The 21,702-nt window shown below is 41.6% G+C and overlaps 1 protein-coding gene across 5 annotated transcripts; it reads left to right on the top strand.

Annotated features, from left to right (window-relative positions):
• The first annotated feature begins 1,275 nt into the window (after window positions 1-1,275).
• Window positions 1,276-20,131, top strand: EBAG9 (estrogen receptor binding site associated antigen 9). Of its 5 annotated transcripts, none has more exons than XM_028736280.2 (7): window positions 1,285-1,540; window positions 8,593-8,690; window positions 11,443-11,521; window positions 11,647-11,805; window positions 13,577-13,687; window positions 15,269-15,360; window positions 17,774-20,131. In XM_028736280.2, exons 2-7 carry the CDS (start codon window positions 8,608-8,610, stop codon window positions 17,892-17,894), a joined length of 645 nt encoding a protein of 214 aa, XP_028592113.1. In that variant the 5' UTR covers window positions 1,285-1,540; window positions 8,593-8,607; the 3' UTR covers window positions 17,895-20,131. The 5 variants fall into 5 exon arrangements, with proteins under 5 accessions (XP_077788892.1, XP_028592112.2, XP_028592113.1 ...); XM_077932765.1 differs by lacking the exon at window positions 1,285-1,540 and adding an exon at window positions 1,659-1,843; XM_028736281.2 differs by lacking the exon at window positions 1,285-1,540 and adding an exon at window positions 6,457-6,594.
• The last annotated feature ends 1,571 nt before the right edge of the window (window positions 20,132-21,702 follow it).

Below are 21,702 nucleotides of genomic sequence, written 5' to 3'. Positions count from 1 at the left end.
ATATCTTTTGGTACCCTAGCCTATAGCTATATCATAGCTAAACACTGTCTATAGCACTTAATTGTGATGCTGAGTTGAAAGAGATGCTGTTTTTAAAAGAAGCAATTAAGATTTGGGGGAGATGAGGTTATGGCAATGGAAGCTAGATTTTTAAGGCAATTTTGACAACAAAATAAGGTAGTATGCCTGCCTGTAAGACCGTGAGCTTTGAAAGTGATCTCAGAAATCAAATCTTCCTCTGATGTTCATATTTTAAGGTCCTGATGGCACAGGCTAAGGAGAAAAAGTCTAGACGCTAGATGTGCATCTTGCCCCCACCCCATCTCATCGAGAACCTTGAAATCCTAATCCATTTTACCCAATGGCATTTTTTAATTGCAATCTTATGTTATCTAGAAACTCCTATTTAATTCAGTGGAATTAATGCTGAGCAAATATGCTTTAGGTTGGTATGTAACATTGCAGACTAGGGGATGTATCCAACTAAGCTTTACCCATTAAAATCAATGGCTCTAAATCGTGTTCATTAATCTCAGTAGGTTTACTCTGAGGATTAGTATTGGATACAGCCTTATTACACAAGAGGAAGGGGATTGGACTAGAGGATCATTGTAGTCCCTTCCAATTCTATGATGTATTTCCTAGCAGGAGCGGCCGAAATTATTTTTCTATACATGGAATTCAAACAGCACCAGTAGTTAAGAACAGAATGGGCCATTTGCAACAGCAGTGGCAGGTACCCACATGACTTGGGGCAACATTTAAGTGACTTGTAACTTCTTACTTCTTTATTATTATTATTATTATTATTATTATTATTATTAGTTATTTAAGTTTGTGTACAGCCCATCACAGAGCGGTTTGCAACATAAAAATATAAAAAGAGAACACAGAATACATCATAAAAGAATAATGTGCCACGTCCCAAGCGGATGCCTATGTGTATATAAGTAATAATCTGTGTCAGTTTTAAAGCCATCCGATTCCCCCCCCCCCAATGTTTTTAAATTTCTGAAGTGAATTACAAATAAAATGTTAATACTGCATTTTTCTGTCAGCCTGACAGTTAATTTTCTTCCGGCTATGCATGCCAGTCATTTTAAAGCCCCGCCCATCTCTCCCCCCCTCCCCCCGCGCGCCTTCCTCAGGCCAAAGTGCGAGGTGACGCCTCGGAAGGCGGCGACAAGCACACAGAGGCGCTTGCGCAAAACGCCTTTTCCGCTTCCTGTCTTCTTCCTCGCTATTCTGCGCCTGGTTGGCCGAGAGCGGCGGGGCGCGGCCGGAAGAGGCGGGTCGGAGCTCGCGAGCGGGTCTCCCAGGTGACAGCGAGGCCGGGCTGGCGGCAACGGCCTATGAGGGAAGCAAGCGATGGCAGCAGCGGCGGCGGCAGCAGCAGCAGCGGCGGCAACGGCCACGTCTGAGCGGGAGGCCGCGTCCGCCCTTGAATGAAGGGAGTCCGCGGTCGCCGAGGGAAGCGGCTCCCCCTCGGCTCGCGCCGCCGCCGTCGTGTCGCCTCTTCTCCCGCTTGGCGCTGGACAAGGTGAGCGGGCGCCGGGGAGGCGCTGCCCGCCCTGGAGCCGCCTCGTCCCGGGGGCTGAGCTGGGCAGCTGCTTCCCCGGCTCGGAGAGGAAGCAGGCGGGCCCCGTCCCTCCCTCGGCCCGCCTGCGAGCCCTGATGGGGCGGCCTCTGGTTGGCCAGCCGCGGTTCTCCCCCCGCTTCCCAGTGGCGGCTCTTCCGCCGGAGCGAGGAGTTCCAACTTGCCAGACACCCGCTTCCCCTCTGCCGAGCTCAGCTAACCGGGGAAGCCCCAAAAGGTGTTCTTTCCCCCTTCCCACCTTGTAAAGTAAGAGTCGCAGCCTTGTTGTGGAAAGCCAGCGGGAGGTGTTCTGCGGCACCCCTTTTGCAAAAAAAAAGGAGTTTTATTCGGGCATGTGCTTTTTGTTTTATGAGGGGGAGAGAGAGGAGGAGGAGAATCTTTATTTGCATCAGCCACTAGCCATAGCAATAAAATAAAATGTACTGAAGACAGAGGTAGAAACTTAGCTATAGAAAATGCATTTTGGGGGTTTACATCAATAATCAAATAATAGATCTTATTCTAACTGCCCCCACTAAAAACCTTGCAGTTTTTCTGTCCCCTGATCATCTCGATGTGCTAAAAGGAAGGACACAGTAGCAGTGACTGAGTGATCCGGCATGGACAATAATAAAGGGGTAAAAACCTTGGTCCTCAAATCTTTATAAAGAGTGCAAGCCAGAAGCACATGAGTAACTGATGCAATACTGCTATCTCCACATGGTCATAACTGTTTTTCCGGTGGAATTTTTTGAAATCAACCCTCAAATCCAGCCGAAGGCAGTATCTTGCGAAAGTGAATCCGCGCCTGTATTTTGGAATTGTTAAATTTTGCAGACAGGGTGCCAAAGTGTCAAGATGACTAGGTGGAAAATAATCATAGCATGGACAAAATGTCCTTATTGTGGCCAAATTATTCTCTCACTCGATATCATATAGGCGCTGTCTAATTAAATTATTTGCTTTTCTGAAGCCCAGTATTAGTAACTGTTGTGGTGATAAACCAGAAAAGTAAAGCTTTTGGTTGACAATTTTAGTCCAAGCACTCTCATGACAATTTTGCGATGTTGAGGGTAGTAGGCCAGTGGGGTTTAAATTTAGGCAAAGCCATGCAGGAATCGCAGCTGAAGAATCCCTGACACATGTCCATCCAACCTCCGGTTAAAAGCCTCTTGAGAGATAGTCCAGGTAAACAGGCACACACACACATTCAATATGTTAGTTCTTGAGGTCAGTGGGGAAATGAAACTGGAAGGAATACAGGCAGGGATAATGGCAGTAAAGTGTAAACGTGTGGAAAACACGGTTGCAGTAATCTAGCGGTGTTTATGGTAAACATCCTGGCACCGGTTAGTTACTGTAATTAGCATCTGTAGTTGACTCAAAGGCCATAACCTCGTTTCGAAGCTCAATTGATAAGCTTGGTTTTCCTTTTGTGGGAATGAGTTGAGTAAAAGGTGGAAGCTGCTCTAAACTAGGTACTATAAATACTAGTCATAGTTGTACAGTGGTACCTTAGGTTACAGATTCTTCAGGTTACAGACTCCGTTAACCCAGAAATAGTACCTTGGGTTAAGAACTTTGCTTCAGGATGAGAACAGAAATCACATGGCGGCGCGGAGCAGCAGCGGGAGGCCCCATTAGTTAAAGTGGTACCTCAGGTTAAGAACAGTTTCGGGTTAAGAACAGACATCCAGAACAAATTAAGTTCTTAACCTGAGGTACCACTGTAGTTCTTTATAAAACAGTGCTTCCCACTTGGAACCAAAGCCCACCTTTTAAAAAAGTTTGGGGTGCCCTCTGACATGTGCAGCTAAATCAAACTTCAAGTATTAGGGGACGTACATCACTAGATAAAAGTTATAGTTCCTCTTGTTCTTTTGAACTTTTACTGTGCCTACCTACATGCATCACTTGTGAGATTGCCTTTTTCTTCAAAGAAATACTGAACTTACTTCTGGTATCACAAATTATGAGAACTATATCTATAGATAGGGAGAAATGACCTTGATCATGTGAGATGCAAAGAAAAGCTCCTTGGCTGTATTTAATGCAAGTTATGCTGGATGAGACTTCAGACAAGTCCAGCATGCTTCAGCTGGTCAAGGAAGGGGTCACTCACTGTAAACTGTTGTATTGACCTAGTATTTGAGGAGAAAAACTCCATGTTCAATTGTCCAGGTGTCTTTACTGCATACCTATTCCCCTAGATTTGATTCATAATAGCGCCTCAAGCTGTATAGTTTATTATTCTATTCTAAATAAGTTTGAGTTATGAGATTGACTCGTTAAGTCATGGGCATGTCACATTGGCAGTTAAAATTTTAGGATAAGCATTACAGTTACTTTGTTGTAAGTCTTAACTCTTTGTTTCTAGAAATATTTGCAACCCAAACATGTGCATGTTTACTGGGAAGCAAGTCCCAGTGAGCTCAATGGAATTTGATGTTGGTTGGAAGGGAAACTGGCTATTACTCATGAGTCTTGGTTATTGTGGCTACCAGATTTTTTGTTTTAAATACAGGGTCATATATTTTAGATTCCATTTAAATTGGAACAACTTGAACGTTACACCGTTGACATTTAAAAGGCAAAGCTTCTACTTTATGCATTTGACTCACTCTGGTTGTGACATATTAGGAATGCTGGACATTAGTGGGAGTTGCTGTTTGAGGAATAGCCATTTTTTGAGCAGTATGAGTTGACATTTGTGACAATTTGTTTTTTTGCACCCATGAAAATCCACAAGAGACGTTCATATGCTTAGCATACGTTATAGTATGTAGTCATGATTACTACTTGTATTGAAAGAAATTAAGGGTTTGCTATATTCAATCTATATATTTTGTCACTTTGAAAAAGCAAAACACCTTTTGGCTCCTAGATGAATTTCCAAGCTACCTGGAAGAGTGGCTAATTGGGATAATACAGTTGTCCACATACAGCACCCCACAGTCAATTTCGACTGGACTTAACCATCCAGGGGTCCTTTATCTTTACTCCCTTATGAGAATGAGGGGTTATGAACCATATTTTCTCTTAATTGACAAGGGCTGTCCCTTGCTCTGAACAAATTAAGTACTATAGTGCTAAAGAAGAATTCCTGTACCTGTATAGCTAAATGGGGTAAACCAGATAACAAGGACAGGCAGAAAGTAGGGGCAATGCCTATAATTTGCGGGTCTCCTATCTTTTTACTGGGACAAAGGCATAACTTGCAAACCTCTTATCATATTCTTCCTTTATTTACCTTTGCTCTAAATGAAAAAGCTCCAACCATTGCATCCTTCACTTGTTAGAGGAGTAGCTTTAGGCCCCTGCTAATTTTGGTTGTCTTTCTCTGCACTTTTTCCACCACAGCAAGGCGCAGAGACTGGAACTGTGCACAGTATTCCATATGAAGTTTGATCATAGATTTGTATAAGGCCATTATAGTATTGGTCTTTTTATTTTAATACTTTTCCTCTTCATCTCCAGCATGGATTTTGCCATTTTCATAATGCAGGATTGATGTTTGCATTGAGCTATTCAACATGACTTAAAGATTGCTTGCCTGAGTAGTAGCCACTAGATCAGGCCCCGTCATTGTATATATGAAACTAGGATTTTCTTCCCCAGTGTGCATCACTTCCTGCTTAACTAAACACCATTTTCTCTTTTAGTACCCATTCAACTCTTTATTTGGAACTCTTTATTATCCCTTTTCATTTAATCATCTCATTTAATTTGGTGTCATCAACAAACGTGGCCACCATATAGTCTAGCTCTCTAAACAACCTACAACAGACAATGTTAAAGAGGTTGTATTGGATTACCCATGGCTTCTGAGATGACAAAGGGAAGTCCAAAAGGATGGCAAACACTATAGGCCAAAAGACCAGTTTTAACTGAAGGGAGAAAAGTGAGTAGGCTGGAGAGAATTCACTAACTGTGTGTTGCTTTGGCAACCAAGATGAACTTTTCTTGCGTACCTGAGGTATGACTTGTGAGGGCTTGTGCAGAGAGTTATGGGCCATTTACACTTCAGAACAATCCAGGAAAGTAATAATAATAATAATAATAATAATAATAATAATAATAATAATAATAATAATAATATTTTTTAATTTATACCCCGCCCTCCCCAGCCAAGGCTGGGCTCAGGGCGGCTAAGTAGACTAAGAACGTAGAAGAAGAAGAAGATGAAGAAATGAGACTGGTGGACATAAAATCATAGTATTGTAAGCTGGAACACTCAACTTACAATTCAACCCCCTGCAATGCAGGAGTCCTGCCCACAGCCGTATCTGGGTGAGCTCAAACCATTAACCTTCTGGGTAGCAGCCAGATCTTCTCTTGGGAGCTACGATTCAATGACAGGGGCTCACTGAATCTGAGATAAGGTACATGGTAGGACAACCTCCTTGCAGTGGAGAGTCTTTAAGTTGTGGAAGAAGGTAGGAGGACATTTTCAGAGACAGATACTGTATTTTCAGCCCTTTTTTACATACTCTGAGAAATGCTAGCTCCAGAACTTAAGTTAGTGCTAGTACTTACTAGTTCATTGCAGTGTACATTGGTTGGTGGGTAAAGGGGAGGAGCATCATGAATGTCTGATTGTTCTAAATTTATGTTCTTATTTTATAATGCCACTCTTATCTGGTTGCTGTAACTGGTTGGAGCTGTTGGTTGAGAGAGATTATTTTCATGGCATTTAACAGTTGCATGCTTGTTAACTCTGCAGAATGCATTTGAATCCTTGTGATTTTCAGGGTATTGCTTCAACATCTGTTACTAATAGATACTGAATTTATCCCTGAGAAAATACAGATCACCTAACTTACCACTTCTGTTTCCATCCTCTTAGGTGTATGTGAACCCTTTGCTTATTGAGGTAACTGTGTTACTATAGGGTTATATCCCCCCACCTCGGTTCCGAGTTGGTGTCAAATTGGGAAGGAGTGTGAAGATCAACTTTTTTTCTTTCTCAGGGAGAACCCCTCCATCTTGGCCTGCAAACCTAGGCATGCTTAGTTGAAGTAAATATAATAATACAAGCATACTTAGTTGAAGTGAATGAAATAATGTTTTTGACATTGATTGGTTTCTGTTCATTTTATACATTAACTCCAGTCCAGGAGAACCTAGATCTTCGAATCTACAGATATCTTTTTGGAGGGGTTCTTTGTCCTGATACACCTGATATGTGCATAGTCAGCTTCTTTGTACATTTTTCTTACTGACCTTTATAAAGCCTTGCACAGTTGAGTTACAACTATTTAACGTGTGTGAATTCAGCTTTATGCACTTGGCTGAAAAAGAGGGTGGACCATCCAAGGGGAAGAAATGTTGGCAATCTCACAGTACACTTATATATTTTGAAATGTCTTCAGAAACTTTGTTGCTGTGCCATTGCCAGAAGTTTCCACGGGTAGATAAGCTTGGTGGATGAAGTTAGAGTTGCATGTGTAACCCCTTCTTCTCTCCACTGTGCTTACCTTACTCTTGCCACTGGAGCATCAGTTGCTGCTGAGCATTAAGAGCCCCTCCCCCCTTTTTTTGAATGATGAAGCACCTTTCCCTCCTAAATGAAGGGCAAGGCAGTAACAGGACAGGACTGCCCACCTGCCACTATTGCCTTCCATCATGTTATTTACTCTTCTGTTCTTCTTGCCATTTACAGTACACTTATGATATATTATGGGATATGAGGATATGCTTCAACCTCATGCTGTCTTAATAAAGTTATTTGTGGTCATAAAATGCAATTCCTATATACAGTTTGTAAGAATAAAAAATCATAGGCGTTATGGCATACAGACATAGATAACAAAATTCAAAATATGCTTTAAAGCTCCTGGGAGGACTGTACAGTAGTTTCTGTATAATAGAATAGATTTTGAGTTGTAGGACTCTCAATTATTTCACAAGATTGCACTGTTGAAGCTGAAATGGTGATAGTTATTGTCTGAGAATTATTTTTCTCTGTCTGAAAGAATTCCTTGATGGTTATTCCCAGGTGAATATGTACAGGATTGCAGGCTTAGTGTTGCATATCATGAGAAAATGTAGGGTTAACTGACTTCATGGTGGAAGTAACACTGACTGTTCTGAACTGTAATAAACTCTTGATGAGTGCCAGAATGGTAAGCGTTATGGGCTGTATGTTTACAGAGTGGGAGTACAGGAAAAAGTTCATGTTTGTATTTTCCAGTTTAAGTCTGTCTGTGAATGAGACATAAAAATATCAAAAATACTATTCATTGCATTAATGAAATCAAGTGAAAAACAGAGTGTGTGATTGACTTTTCATTAATTAGTATACACTTCTTTTAAAAATGTCAGATTAGCTTACTGTGAAGCCCTGTTGAAGTGCAGTGGAAGCTCACTTGAATAAATAGTCACTCATTTGATAAACTATGGCAAGTAAGAATTGCTTCCATGCAAGGAATATTTGGTTGAGGCAGAGAGGTGGTTCTTTTGTTCACTTCAGGCTGTTAATGTGTCAGAAGTTATTAACATAGGTTTGCATGGGGAGGCAGGCTAGTAATTTTTTGTGACTTTAAAAATTAATAGTAAGTTGAATGCCCTGATGCTGCAGTTACTGAAAACCATTTGTGGAACTTGATAAAGAAGAGAACCACACACTTGAATTACTGTTTTTCCATTTTTATTTGGACTATTTAAGTGTCTGATTCCAAATTATCTTTGTGGGGCTTAGGGAGTGAAGTGCAAAGGCAGTTTAGAGAACCCACCTCTCCCCTAGACCTGATAAATTCAAGAGGCTGCTTATAGTTTGGCTTCTTAATATCTGCTTTCCTTGGTAAAAAAGCAAGACTTGATGGTGGTCTGAAAAAAATACGTAAACTCATGAATTCAGTGAGCATAAACATAGAAGGGTTGGCTAGGCCTAGTTTGGATGTTACAGCCAAAGAGTGGTTTAGCAAATGGGAATGTGCTGGCTTTGTTCCTGCATCCATAAGGTACTAAAAAGTTGTGTAATACATGTCAGCATAATTGTATTAATTCTTTTGCAGGTGAAGACTTTCACCATGGCCATTACACAGTTCCGTCTTTTTAAAATTTGTACATGCCTGGCAGCAGTACTGTCTTTTTTTAAGCGCTTAATATGCAGGTAAATAGCTTCTCTTGCATGTGATTTTGGTTTAATTGTAAGGTTTTTCCCCCCTCTTCATTTGTGAAGAACTTTGTTTTCTTATTTAATTTCAGGCTGTGTAAAGCTCTACCTTAATTTGCATGGTTACACGTTTAAATGAGTTGTACCGAAAAGAGTTGTTATATATATATATATATATATATATATATATATATATATGCAGGTTTTGGTGTCCTCGGGTGTCTTCCCGTGTAAAAGTTGGGGTGTCTAGGCGACGTTTCGACGAGGTCTCACTCGTCATCTTCAGGCTGGTGCTTTCGGCTTCTTGTTACTGGAACAGAGCAGGATCTCAGTGTTTGAGTTCCTATAAATACTGTTGAGGAGGTGTGGCCTCTAATGTTCTTGGGCAGAGAGGAAGTTCCCAGGCTAGTGTGCCTTTTCTTCTTTTGTTTCTTAATTACTTGAGGGATATCTTGAGTAATTAAGAAACAAAAGAAGAAAAGGCACACTAGCCTGGGAACTTCCTCTCTGCCCAAGAACATTAGAGGCCACACCTCCTCAACAGTATTTATAGGAACTCAAACACTGAGATCCTGCTCTGTTCCAGTAACAAGAAGCCGAAAGCACCAGCCTGAAGATGACGAGTGAGACCTCGTCGAAACGTCGCCTAGACACCCCAACTTTTACACGGGAAGACACCCGAGGACACCAAAACCTGCATTCCTGTACCCGTGAAAATCTACGAAAGCAAATATATATATATATATATATATATATATATAATTTTATTCCTTATTTGCACTTCTAAGAAATAGCCATGACAGTTGTTTTAAAGAACCTGCTTTCACCTCTTCTTTTTCATGTCATCTATATAACTTTTTCTGAAACTTCTGGAGTACCTGGAAATGTTGAACAATCTTTATTCTGGTTTGAAATGACACTTTTAGCAACATAGAAGCTAACAATGTAAACATTTCTTTGGAAAAAAGGAAATGCTATGCTGCAAAAGCAACAGAGACTGCTGGGACACCTTAAGCCACATATTGTGGCATTAGTGTTTGTGGGCCAGAATCCACACCTTTGATTGCATGATGAGGTCATTTTAATTAGCTGACATATCTGCATTACTGCCCTGGGCTCCTTTGGAGGAATTAATTAAATAGATAAAATCCTGAGTACAGAGAGAAGGGTAAAACGTCTTCCATTCTTTGTTAGGGACAAAGTCAAGCAGTTCCAGGGAGCAGTAGGTGTCACAATACTTTTCAGGAGTGGGTTTTACCAGAGCTAACTAGATCTTGTATTCCTGTGATTGGGTTTTCTGTCCTCAATATTTGTTTGTTTGTTATCTGCATACTCAATATTTTTCCTCTTGATGAATAAGCATAGCTAGATAATACTGTAAATAAACATCGAATAGAAACAATTTCAGAAAGTTTGTGCAGCAGTAATTACACTGGTCTAAGGTGCCAATAAAGTGAGATGAACGCCGCAACCCCAGAGTCGGCCACGACTGGACCTAATGGTCAGGGGTCCCTTTACCTTTTTAAGGTGCCAATGAATCTATTACCCAACCACCACCCCCGGCCAAAAAAACCCAACCATGGACAAATTAATGCATGCAGTTAGTATCATAGAATCATATCATTGGAAGGGATCATAAGGATCATCTAGTCCAACTTTCTGGAATTCAGGAATCTTTCGCCCAAAGTGGGGTTTGAACCCATGGTGCTACCGACTGAGCTATACTACTTTTTTTAAAAAAATGTAGAAGTATGCTTGTTGCTTCTGTAGTTTTCATTCAGTAGTGGTTCTATGAACTTTAATTTGGTTCAAGATTGAACCTTGAAAATATTAACACTTTACTTAAAAATGAGAAAACAAAAGTCCAGTCCATGTGAAGATTTTGGTAGTTACAGCATAGTTCCCATTCCTGGGAAGCCTCCCTTATTATTCTCTCTGGCTTTATACTCACTCACCACCACCACCACCCCAATATAAATAGTGAGACGCATGCATACAATAAATAACGTTAAACACTGTTCCATCCATTTGGGCTGCATAATTCAAGAAATTTAGCAAGACTTTATCGAACTAAAGACTCAAAGCTGTGTCTTCCAGGCACAGTTCTCTCTTCAAAGTTCTTTACACACTTCAGTGCCTGTGTTTTGGTACAGAGAAACTATTCAGGCTACTGCTTCAGTTAATGTCCCAACACAAGGATTTTAATGGCCAGATTCCACAGGAGGAGGAGCAATCAGAAAAGGAAGTGACCTCTTCTTTTTATATATTGTAAAGCAGGGGGAGCTAATAAGATGCTCTCCTAATGGTATGGACACTAACTCCATCAGCCCCAGCCAGCATGTGCAATGGTTGTAGTCGAAGAGAATTGTAGTCCATACTATCTAGATGTCATCACACTGTGTATGTGTTCCCTTCCAAATCACAGATGTGCAAGCAGGAGTCTGTACCTTGGTAAGAAGTAGTCAGGTATGTTGATTCTTATGAAGGAAATCACTTGCATCAGCTGATAGACATCTACAGTAACTAGGATAGTAGTGGGAGGTTTAAATTAAGATAAAGATATAGACCAGCACTTCTTCAAAAGCAGATATTAATCTTTGCTTGTTCACACAAAAATTACTAACCTTTTCAATCCACTGCATTTTCACTTAGCTACGTTCAATCATTTTCTTTAACATATTTAGCCTTACTAATAGCTTTTAGTGTTCGTGTTTTCAGAACTAAGAAGATCCTTGCCTTTCTTTTTCAGGACTGGAAGAGGGCGAAAACTTAGTGGAGATCAAATAACTTTACCAACTACTGTGGATTACTCGTTGGTTCCAAAGCAGGTAATACCTTTTAATGTCAGTGATTGAACAATAGTAATTCCAAGTGGCTCAGTCAAATATAGATTGTTTTTTATGAGTGTCAAGCTGCAAATAGAAAGCTGAAGTCTCACTGTTTTCACCTTTAGTCAGAAGTAGAAGACTGGACTTCGTGGGATGAAGATGCACCTACAAGTGTGAAGATTGAAGGTGGCAATGGCGATGTGGCCAATCAGCAAAATGGTTTGGAAGAAATGGAGCCTGACTATTTTAAGGACATGACGCCAACAATAAGGAAAACACAGAAAGTAGGTTTCAAGCACGCGTGACACCAAACATTATGTAACATCTTATAAAGCAGTCCTTATTAGTATTTGGTGCAGAGGAAATTTCGTTGTGCGAATCAGCTGGTCTGGGGCATTTTAGTATTGTAATGCAACAACATGGTTGTATGTGGCAGAGGGATAACATGCAAAATTAAAGGTGTTACTCCATCTTGATCTCTTAACTGGCTAGTCCGGGTTGCTACAAGTACAGCAGCATGGATAGTTACATTATTGCTGCTTGTATCAAATTTTGGAGACTTCAGAGGAAGCTTACTCCTTTCTGTAGCTTAGAACTTCATTTGTAATCAGGTGACTGGCTTGTATGTTTACTGGCGACAGTATGATACCAAGGGAGTTGGTGCAATTAAGCTTTCCAGAGCAGCGTTGACTCGATTCAGAAGTGTACAAACCTTCATAAGCTTTGGTTTTGTCCCTTTTCTCCTCCTTGGAATGCACAAAGAGGAAATCATAAGCACCTTTTCTGTTTTTAAACAGGCCATGGGGCTCTGTTTTTGTCCAAACATGGGAAACACCAGTTTGTTTAACTCTGGTTAGTGGAAACACACTGAAATCTGAGACCATGGTTTAATCCTGGCTAAATTCTCGCTGACTAGTGCTTAAGTAAACCAGCGTTACCAAAGTTTGGACATAATGGGAAACCATATTTTAAAATTGAATAATAATAATAATAATAATAATAATAATAATAATAATAATAATAATAAATTTTATTTATATCCCGCCCTCCCCAGCCGAAGCTGGGCTCAGGGTGGCTAACAACAATCAAAATAATCCAACATTCTAAAAACATTCATTATAAAATTAATTAAAATCAAATTGATGGCAACCATTAAGCAAAATTCTGTGCAGATTGCCAGAGGAGGGGGTCAGGCTGCGCCCTGACCAAAGGCCTGGTGGAACAGCTCTGTCTTGCAGGCCCTGCGGAAAGATGTCAGGTCCCGCAGGGCCCTAGTCTCTTGTGACAGAGCGTTCCACCAGATTGGAGCCGCGGCTGAGAAAGCCCTGGCTCTAGTTGAGGCCAGCCTAACATCTCTGTGGCCTGGGGTCTTCAGGATGTTCTTATTTGCAGACCGTAAATTTCTCTGTGGGACATACCAGGAGAGGCAGTCCCGTAGGTACAAGGGTCCTAGGCCGTATAGGGCTTTAAAGGTTAAAACCAGCACCTTAAACCTGATCCTGTACTCCACCGGGAGCCAGTGCAGCTGGTATAGTACCAGATGAATATGATCTTACAGTGAAGACCCCATAAGGGGTCTCGCCGCGGCATTCTGCACCCGCTGGAGTTTCTGGGTCAGTCTCAAGGGCAGCCCCACGTAGAGCGAGTTACAATAATCCAGTCTGGAGGTGACTGTCGCGTGGATCACAGTGGCTAGGTCAGGGCGAGAGAGATAAGGAGCCAATTCCTTAGCTTGGCGGAGATTCAGATGCTTCTGATCATTTGGCTGCAAGAGGTTGGGTGGGAGAGTGAGCAGCATAAGTCTAAAGGTCATGCAGAGTGGTTCATTGTTTGGGAAGTATGGGAATGCCCGTGTGTGCGAGTTTCCTTCCAATTCACAGATGTGCGGGTGTGAGTCTGTACCTTATTGTCAAGTAGTCAGATATCTTATTGTCATGAGGCATGATTCATTGTGGCCACAGTAGGTTAATGATCTGAAAATCTTGCAATTCATTCTCTTAATAATGGAGGTATTTATGATATGTTTCCTCTTTCCTCTCCAATGTTATATTGCAGATTATTGTTAAAAAACGTGAACCCTTAAGTTTTGGGAACCAGGATGTCAGTGCAGGATTTTCTAGTAGATTATTAGCAGCTACACAAGACACTCCTTTTATTCATCAGTCTGTAAGTATCTTCTCTGTACTGATCACTTTCTGTATTTAGATAATGTTTTCTCTCAGAAGACTGTGTAACTATTTTTGCTTTTTCAGAGGCAGGTTGTATTGTTGGAATGTCTCTTAAGGGTACTTTCCAATGCCAAATTTCCAAAGGCAGCATTTCGTTTTAAAGAGTGTATCTTGAAACTTGTTGATTATATCACTCCTACCTCCCATAATACAAAAGACCTGCTAAATTGCAAAATAAAAATGGTTGAACTGCCAAAGCCTCACCCTTCCAAGCACTGACCAGCTATTTTGGTGGCTTGTTGTAGAGTAGCTTCAGACCTGGCTCACTACACTTTCTTTCCTGCTTATTATTCTCCATGGCACTGGGTATAATTATGTTTGCCCAGCTGCAGTATTGGTTGATCCAGTCTGCTCCCCCAGCTTTCAAATTGTAGGATTGATTCAATTCATTCACCTCCCCCTTAACCCCTATTACAGGGGTGTCCAAACTTTTTTCAAAGATGGCCAGATTTGATGAAGTGAACATGCATGAGGGCCAACCAAAGGGCCAACCAAAGGTGTTGAACCTTTTTTTAGGATTGAAGTTGTTGAGCTTTCTATTGGATTTTACCCCAGAAAATAAATTGCCACAGGGGCCGGATTAAACTGACCGGTGGGCGCTGGATTAGGCCCCTGAAACGGACTTTGGACATGCCTGCCCTATTACATGCAACAAGTATTTCTGTTAAAATTTATAACTAAGCCAGTGCATCCATTTGTTCTCTCTATCGATAAATGTGGTGATTTTCCACTACCCCCAATGAAAAGGATGCAATGCATTAGACAATTGCCCATAAAAGGAAGTGGTTGTCAGTCTCCCAAGCCTGCCAAAAGGCTCCCATGGGTGTCAAGGGGACTCTGCTGAATAGGGTGTGTTGTGCTCAGCGGGGGAGCTGAGGGTGAAAGGGGGACTCTGGAAAATCAGGTGGAAACACCTTCTCTGAAGACTTCCTGCAGTTCTCCCTTTCCCCCTTTTCCCCCTCTTCTGCAGCCCACCCCATTCAGCAGGGTGCCCCTAATCCTTGGAAGATGCTGAGGGAGGAGGAGCAAAAAAACTCACCTTGTGCTAGCCCCCTTTCTTGGGAACATTTCTGGATCCAATCCTATGTATCATGCCTTTTGTTGACATAAATTTAGGATTTCATGTATGTAAAAACTAGGACGTGACAGAGACATCTGTGATAGTTTGCTTTGTCTGCTAGTAAAAACTTCAGGAGTTTTAGACAGATGTTCCCAAAGGGAATGTTACAATCTAGTATGGCAGGAATATGGAAGAGTGATGTATGCACAGTTAAGGAATTAATAATGTCTTAGCCAGCACTAGAAAGTAGAAAATGCTTCTGTGTTTTTGGAAGTTCATTCAACATGTGGCTGTCTTCATTAAGTACTGTGAAGAGAGTGGTAGAGTTGCTGTTGCCTAACTAGGATTCCATTCGTATAAATAGGATGACACACCCCTAATGTGGAATAATAGTTTTCTGAGATTTAGCAAGTTGAGTCTCTCTCTGTAGATGTGTGTTGAATTCTTGTCCTTTTCCAGCCAGAACTGGGAGACTTGGAGACATGGCAGGAAAACAGAAATGCTTGGGAAGAAGAAGAAGATGCCTCCTGGCAAGCAGAAGAGGTTCTTAGGTAAATTTGCACAATCTTATAATTAGCTGTACTGCAAAAATTTGCTGTTAACTAGCAGGCATTGATTCAGGGAGCATGCACTTTTAATCGTGTTTGCATGTAACACTGAGCTATAGTTCATTGTTATATGAATGAACCCTTCAGCTTGTATGCTCCTCCCCAACCCCTTTTCCTTTTCTGATACAGTCATGAGCTATTGAAAGCTATTGGGTTGTTTTCGCTGGCACAGTGAACTTCAGTGCATGCAACAATTGCGTCAGTGGACTGATTAGCACAGAACACTGGATGCAACCCGTTGCTTGTTTTTGAACAGAAGCATGTTCAAGCGGGTGTTTCATTACACATGAATCCTGAACTGTAGTTTTATTTTAATTGTGGCATAGAAACCAACAAGCTTCATAAACCAGGGTTTGAAATTGGCTTGTGGCGAGTAGAAAATGAAAGCAGCTCACCAGAGGGAGTGGGGAGTGTGCAAGTTTAAGGTCACCTAAGCTTTTCACTGTACTGAGCACAGCATTCATATAAGAGAATTAAAAAATGCAGTGGTACCTTGAGTTACAAACACCTCAGGTTACAAACTCTGCTAACCTGGAAAAGTTGCCTCAAGTTGAGAACTTTGCCCGAGGATGAGAACGGAAATCGTGTGCCATCGGCGCAGCGGCAGCAAGAGGCCTCATTAGTGAAAGCATGCCTCTACTTAAGAACAATTCAGGTTAAGAACGAACCTCCGGAACGAATTGTGCGTAACTAGAGGTACCACTGTAAACAGAAACCCCAAGTATAAAGAGGCAATACAATTACTGTGAAGATTCATAACAGTAAAATCATTGCAATTTGAAAAGCCCCAACACTTTTGTGAATTTAATATTGGAATGCTGTTCCCAGTGCTGCTCACTTGTCACATATCCAGAGCTTTAGGCACCAGGCCAACAATTTTCTATTCACCCAGGCATTTGATTGCTTCTGTTAAAGGCTGTTTTCTGCTCTTAATTTGAACATTTGATTGTTTGGTTCTATTTTCTTCTGCAATCCGCTTTTGCAGATTTGGCTTAAAATCAGGATAAAAATTATGGACCATTTCCAGTGCTTCAGGTCTGCTGGCATGATGGACTTTCATGCATACAGCGGAGTTTCCTCTTCTCTCCGCCCACCCCCCCATCCCCAGATGTTTGAGGGCCCTTCTAGAGCAGATTTTGCAGTGTGCACAGGGAGGAGGAGAAGTCTCATTACACCAGTGGAAATATATTGAATGCAGACCCTTTTATTTGCTTACTTACTTTTAAAAAATACTATTTATCAATACAAAGTGGAGAAAAGCCCATATTCAGGGTCCAACTCAGCTAAGAGTTTATGAATGGCAGCTTCTCCATACCTTCCTATTGTGTACTTAGTCAGCACAAGAACCCAAATAGCGTGGTTTGAAGGCACAAGAAGCTGTGCCTGGATTGGAGCCACATGTACACCATCTTTCATGATGGAAGAAAGGCGGGATCTGCAGTGTTTGCTAAGGATTCCACTTCATCTAAGTTGCTGATAAAAAATGTTGAAGCGTACTGGACAGAATGCTACAACGCTTCATTCAAAGTCCCATTCTGATTGGTAGAAAAGCATTGATGAGTTCTGTTTAAGTATAGTTGTAAAGATGAGCAGGAAAGGTTGTTGTTATAATATACAGTCGTACCTTGGTTCTCAAGCAGAATCTGTTCTGGAAGTCTGTTCAACTTCCAGAAACATTCAGAAACCAAGGCATGGCTTCCGATTGGCTGCAGGAGCTTCCTGTACTCAATCAAAAGGCGTCAGACATTTGGCTTCCAAAAAGTTCACAAAACACTTCCGGGTTTGTGGTGTTCAAGAGCCAAAACGTTCGAGTCACAAGGCGTTCGAGAACCAAGGTACGACCCTATACGTATGAGATCTTGGCAAAAAATAGTTTAAATTGTTGGAAATACTGAATCCTTAAAATAATACCTTCCCTAGCCACCAGAGGGCTCAGTATACATCCAAGCCTCTCCCATTCTTGGTTAAAGAACAATCATCATTCCTTATATTTCGCTTTCTTGAGGATTAGTGTTAAGGCCATGGATGGTTTCCCATGCCTTAGTCAAAACACATGGTCTGAAATCTTACCCAAACTGCCATGAGAAGGGGCGAATTTTACATGAAACAATGCTCACATCTGTTTTACCAAGCTTATGTTGGTTAACATGTTCCGCTGCTTAGCTCTAAATTGTATTGGAAAGTAGCTTATATTCCATGGGTAGGCCGCTATTGGTCCCATCTCAGGCAGCCATTAATTCTGTGTCACTGTATTTGTGCACCTTCTGTATACGGAAAGTATTTGCATCCATTAGAGGGAAAGTCATTTCCATCTTTTGCATCCATTGATGCAATTCTATTTTTTGTCAAATTGCAGGCAGCAGAAAATAGCAGAAAGGGAAAAAAGGGCAGCTGAGCAACAAAGGAAGAAAATGGAGAAAGAAGCACAGCGGTTAATGAAGAAAGAACAAAATAAAATTGGTGTGAAGCTGTCCTAACAACATTTGCCTTGGTCTCACGGAGCCAGCAGTGGGGAGAGAATTCAGCTTCCATCATTTTGTATTGATCTCAGTATTTTTAGAACTCCGCCTCACTACTTATTTTAAAGCCATCTTGGAAGAAACGGTTGGTTCTTCCATAAAGCAACTGGACAGTTCAAACAACGACAGCATCATCCCATTTAATCCCATCAAGGTGGGACAGTGTTTCCTGCAGAAGCCCTATCCCCGTGCACTCCCACTGCGAGAAGAGCTGCTACTTCATAAACTCTTCAAATGCCTGTTTTGAAGCTAAAGGGAAAAGGGTGTAAATAATTGAATGATGGCAATCTATTGTCTATTATGCTTATTACGAGAAAGGTGTGTAATTAAATAATTTTAAAGAATATGTTGCTTCACTGCTTGTTTTCACAAAACCCTGCCTTTACTGCAGTACTAAGTGCCTCATTATAAATTTTAGGGAAGCCAGTTAAGCTGACGGTGTCATACATAGAAGGATAATTTGCTTAAGGCCAGCCATGACTTCAGGCAAAAAAGAAGATGTTGCTATTATCTTGCTTTGTTCGATGTGCCTGTGATGATGTTTGCTTTCTTGCATCTTTAAACTCCCAAGACAAAAGCCCTACTGGAAGGTTAAGCTGAGATAGCAACTTCTACTTCCCAAACATAGGCAACAGGTGTCTGCCTGCTTTCATGAAAAATTCCAGAACTGCTTGGGTGGTGATCTAGGCATTGCTTATGCAGATTAAAATATCAGTGGCTGCTTCTGAACTTTGAAATCCAAGTTTTAAGGGCACAAAACTCCTTTGATATGCTGAAGTCTCAGGGGCGAGGCAATTGTGTAAGTCCCGGCAGCCAGATGGGCTTTCCCTCCACCTACAAAGCTGGACTGTACTCCAATGCATGCGATCAGGTTTCTTCCAGCCTAAGTGCAAAGAAGCCTTTCCTTTCCTGGTAATGAAGGGTCATTGCATCTATGCCAAACATCCAAAACTTTGAAGAGTGTGTCACATGGAAATATTGAGTTGTCAGATCAACTTGAAGCTGGCCTCACTAAGGAAAAAATGGGCAGTTGATTGCACAGGAATGAATTGCTCTAGTATGGATTGCTTAATTTAGCATGCTGAGCCAATCCTTGGGCTGTTTGTCAAAGCTGAAGGCAGCTGGAAAAACTTATATGGACTCCTGTTTTCCCAGGTTGCTTGCTTAGGAACTCATCATTCCATGTTTAACTTGCCACTTCTGAAATAGGGGCATTGGTGCTTGTGCTGAGGGCCAGCCTACATTTTACCTTTGTTGTGTAGATAAACGGAGGTAAGATTCCTATGTTAGATTTTAATGTGTATCACTGGCCCTATTTTTCAGGTTGGCTGCCATATCAAACGTTTTGGAGTGTATAAGCAGGGATGTGGGTGGCGCTGTGGCCTAAACCACTGAGCCTCTTGGGCTTGCTGATCAGAAGGTTGGTGGTTCGAATCTGCATGACGGGGTGAGCTTCCGTTGCTCTGTCCCAGCTTCTGCCAATCTAGCAGTTTGAAAGCATACCAGTGAAAGTAGATAAATAGGTACCGCTGCAGTGGGAAGGTAAATAGCATTTCCATGCGCTCTGGCTTCTATCACGGTATTCCGTTGTGCCAGAAGCAGTTTAGTCATGCTGGCCACATGACCCGGAAAGCTGTCTATGGACAAACGCCAGCTCACTCAGCCTGAAAGCGAGATGAGTGCCACACCCCATAGTCGCCTTTGACTGGGCTTAACCATCCAGTGGTCTTTTCCCTTTCCCTTTCCCAGCAGGATGGTCACCCATTACAGGAAATATGTAAGCATTTGTCAGTAATTAATGGGATTTAGTAGCAATTAATTTTACTTGGATCACAGCAATTTTTTGAAAGAATCCTTTTTTCATTTCTATTACAGCAACACCTAAAAATATGCCTTTAATCAGTCTATCCTCCAGTTAATTTGCCCTCAGATTTAAATTGGTTCCCAAATCTTTAGTTCTCTACCAACTAAATAGGTTAAATCTTACAGTCCCAATACATAATTTCCCCAAAAGAGTGAATTGATTTCAGTTGTAAATAGTCTATAGACTAGGGTCCCTGAATAATATCTTGGCCAATATAATGATTATTGTTTTTTGTTGTCCTGGTGGTTATATTACTTGGGTAATTAAACTCTGGGTTTTGTACATGAAGGATGTGTATGAATATTTGCTGAATATAAAATAATCAAAACCAGTGGAATTTGTTTCTTATGTGCTTTAAGGGAATGTTGTTTGGCTACACTCTCTACTTGACCCACTCAGTCTCTTAGAAAAGAAAAAATGAAGTTTTACAAAAAGTGGCTTTTGTGGGAAGATGTGGAGAGGCAGACGTTGTCCTTTAATACGAAAGTACATCTTCAATGCATTGGTCTGAACAAGATATTTATTCCTTTTCACAGTCCCACCTAGTTAGTCATACATATTATTGTTTTACTGTGGGGTGAGGTTTTCTTTTGGCTTTGTGAATTGTCCAGAAACTTCCTCTTATGAGGACAGCTATGTAAAGTAAATGAATTCAGCAGTGTGACTAGAATCCCACAAACCTGCTCTCTCTGCCGCAGTCATTGTAAGCAGAACTGGGCAAGGAATTTCCCCTGTGGTTTTAGCAGGATTTTATTAGGCTAGCCAGAACCAGGGTGGTGGTTACAGGGCAAGGATGGGGAAATGAGCAGACAGCAACTTAAGAATGCGAAGTGGTCCTTATGCTCACTGATTACCTTTCCCTGAACCCCAGATGCCGTTTGCTCCAGTAGGACTCATTTTCAGTATCCTGAGTCTTAACTAAGGGCAGTGTATGACACCAGGAGGAAAGTTCAATTCAGTGCATACGTGTATTTACCCTTCGTGCGAAAAGTCATCCTATATTTCCCACTTCATATACATGTTTAAAACAAACCGGTTTCCTGCCCTTAACTCAGCTGCAAAACTCCTTGCATCTCTCTAGACAACTCACAAGCTTCCCAGACCTAATTTACCTGAAGGTGGTAAAGACGAGGGCGGGTGCTGAATGCAATAAGTGGTAATGAACAAGGTCTTTCTCTTCTTTGGTCACGATAGGAACCGTAACTGCACCTGTACAGTGGTACCTCTGGTTACGTACTTAATTCGTTCCGGAGGTCCGTTCTTAACCTGAAACTGTTCTTAACCTGAAGCACCACTTTAGCTAATGGGGTCTCCTGTTGCTGATGCGCTGCCGGAGCACGATTTCTGTTCTCATCCTGAAGCAAGGTTCTTAACCCGAGGTACTATTTCTGGGTTAGCGGAGTCTGTAACCTGAAGCGTATGTAACCCGAGGTACCACTGCATGCTGCTTTGCTTCAAGATGAACAAAAGCAATAACATAGGCAAGTGCCTAAACTATGGCTGTGGAGTCTGTGGACCTCCAGATGTTGGGTGTCACCTGCTTTCCCTGACCACTGACCAGATGTGAGGGATCTGTCCCTCCAGATGTTGCTGAACTATAAATCTCACCATCCCTGGATCCTTTAGATTGGAATAGCTAATGGCCAATTTCAAATACCCCCTTTTGAGAGAAGGATTGTGGTCAGGCAGCTGCAGGCAATCTTGGAGGACACCCCAAGGATTATTTAGATCCATCCCAATCTGGGTCTAGTCCTGGCCATGGAGCTAATTTGCCCTTGGTTGCCTTGATGGAGAGCAGGATAGGGGGAGTGTGACTGGCTCCTGCTTATTGATCTTGATCATTTGACACCACTGGCAGGGAACTGGAACTGGGGGGTACTGTATTATTACATTGATTCCAAT

The sequence above is a fragment of the Podarcis muralis genome, chromosome 8, assembly GCF_964188315.1.
Source record: "Podarcis muralis chromosome 8, rPodMur119.hap1.1, whole genome shotgun sequence".
NCBI lineage: Eukaryota > Metazoa > Chordata > Lepidosauria > Squamata > Lacertidae > Podarcis > Podarcis muralis.
The sequence above is the reverse complement of the archived record's forward strand: the minus strand, read 5'-3'. Positions and strand labels throughout refer to the sequence as shown.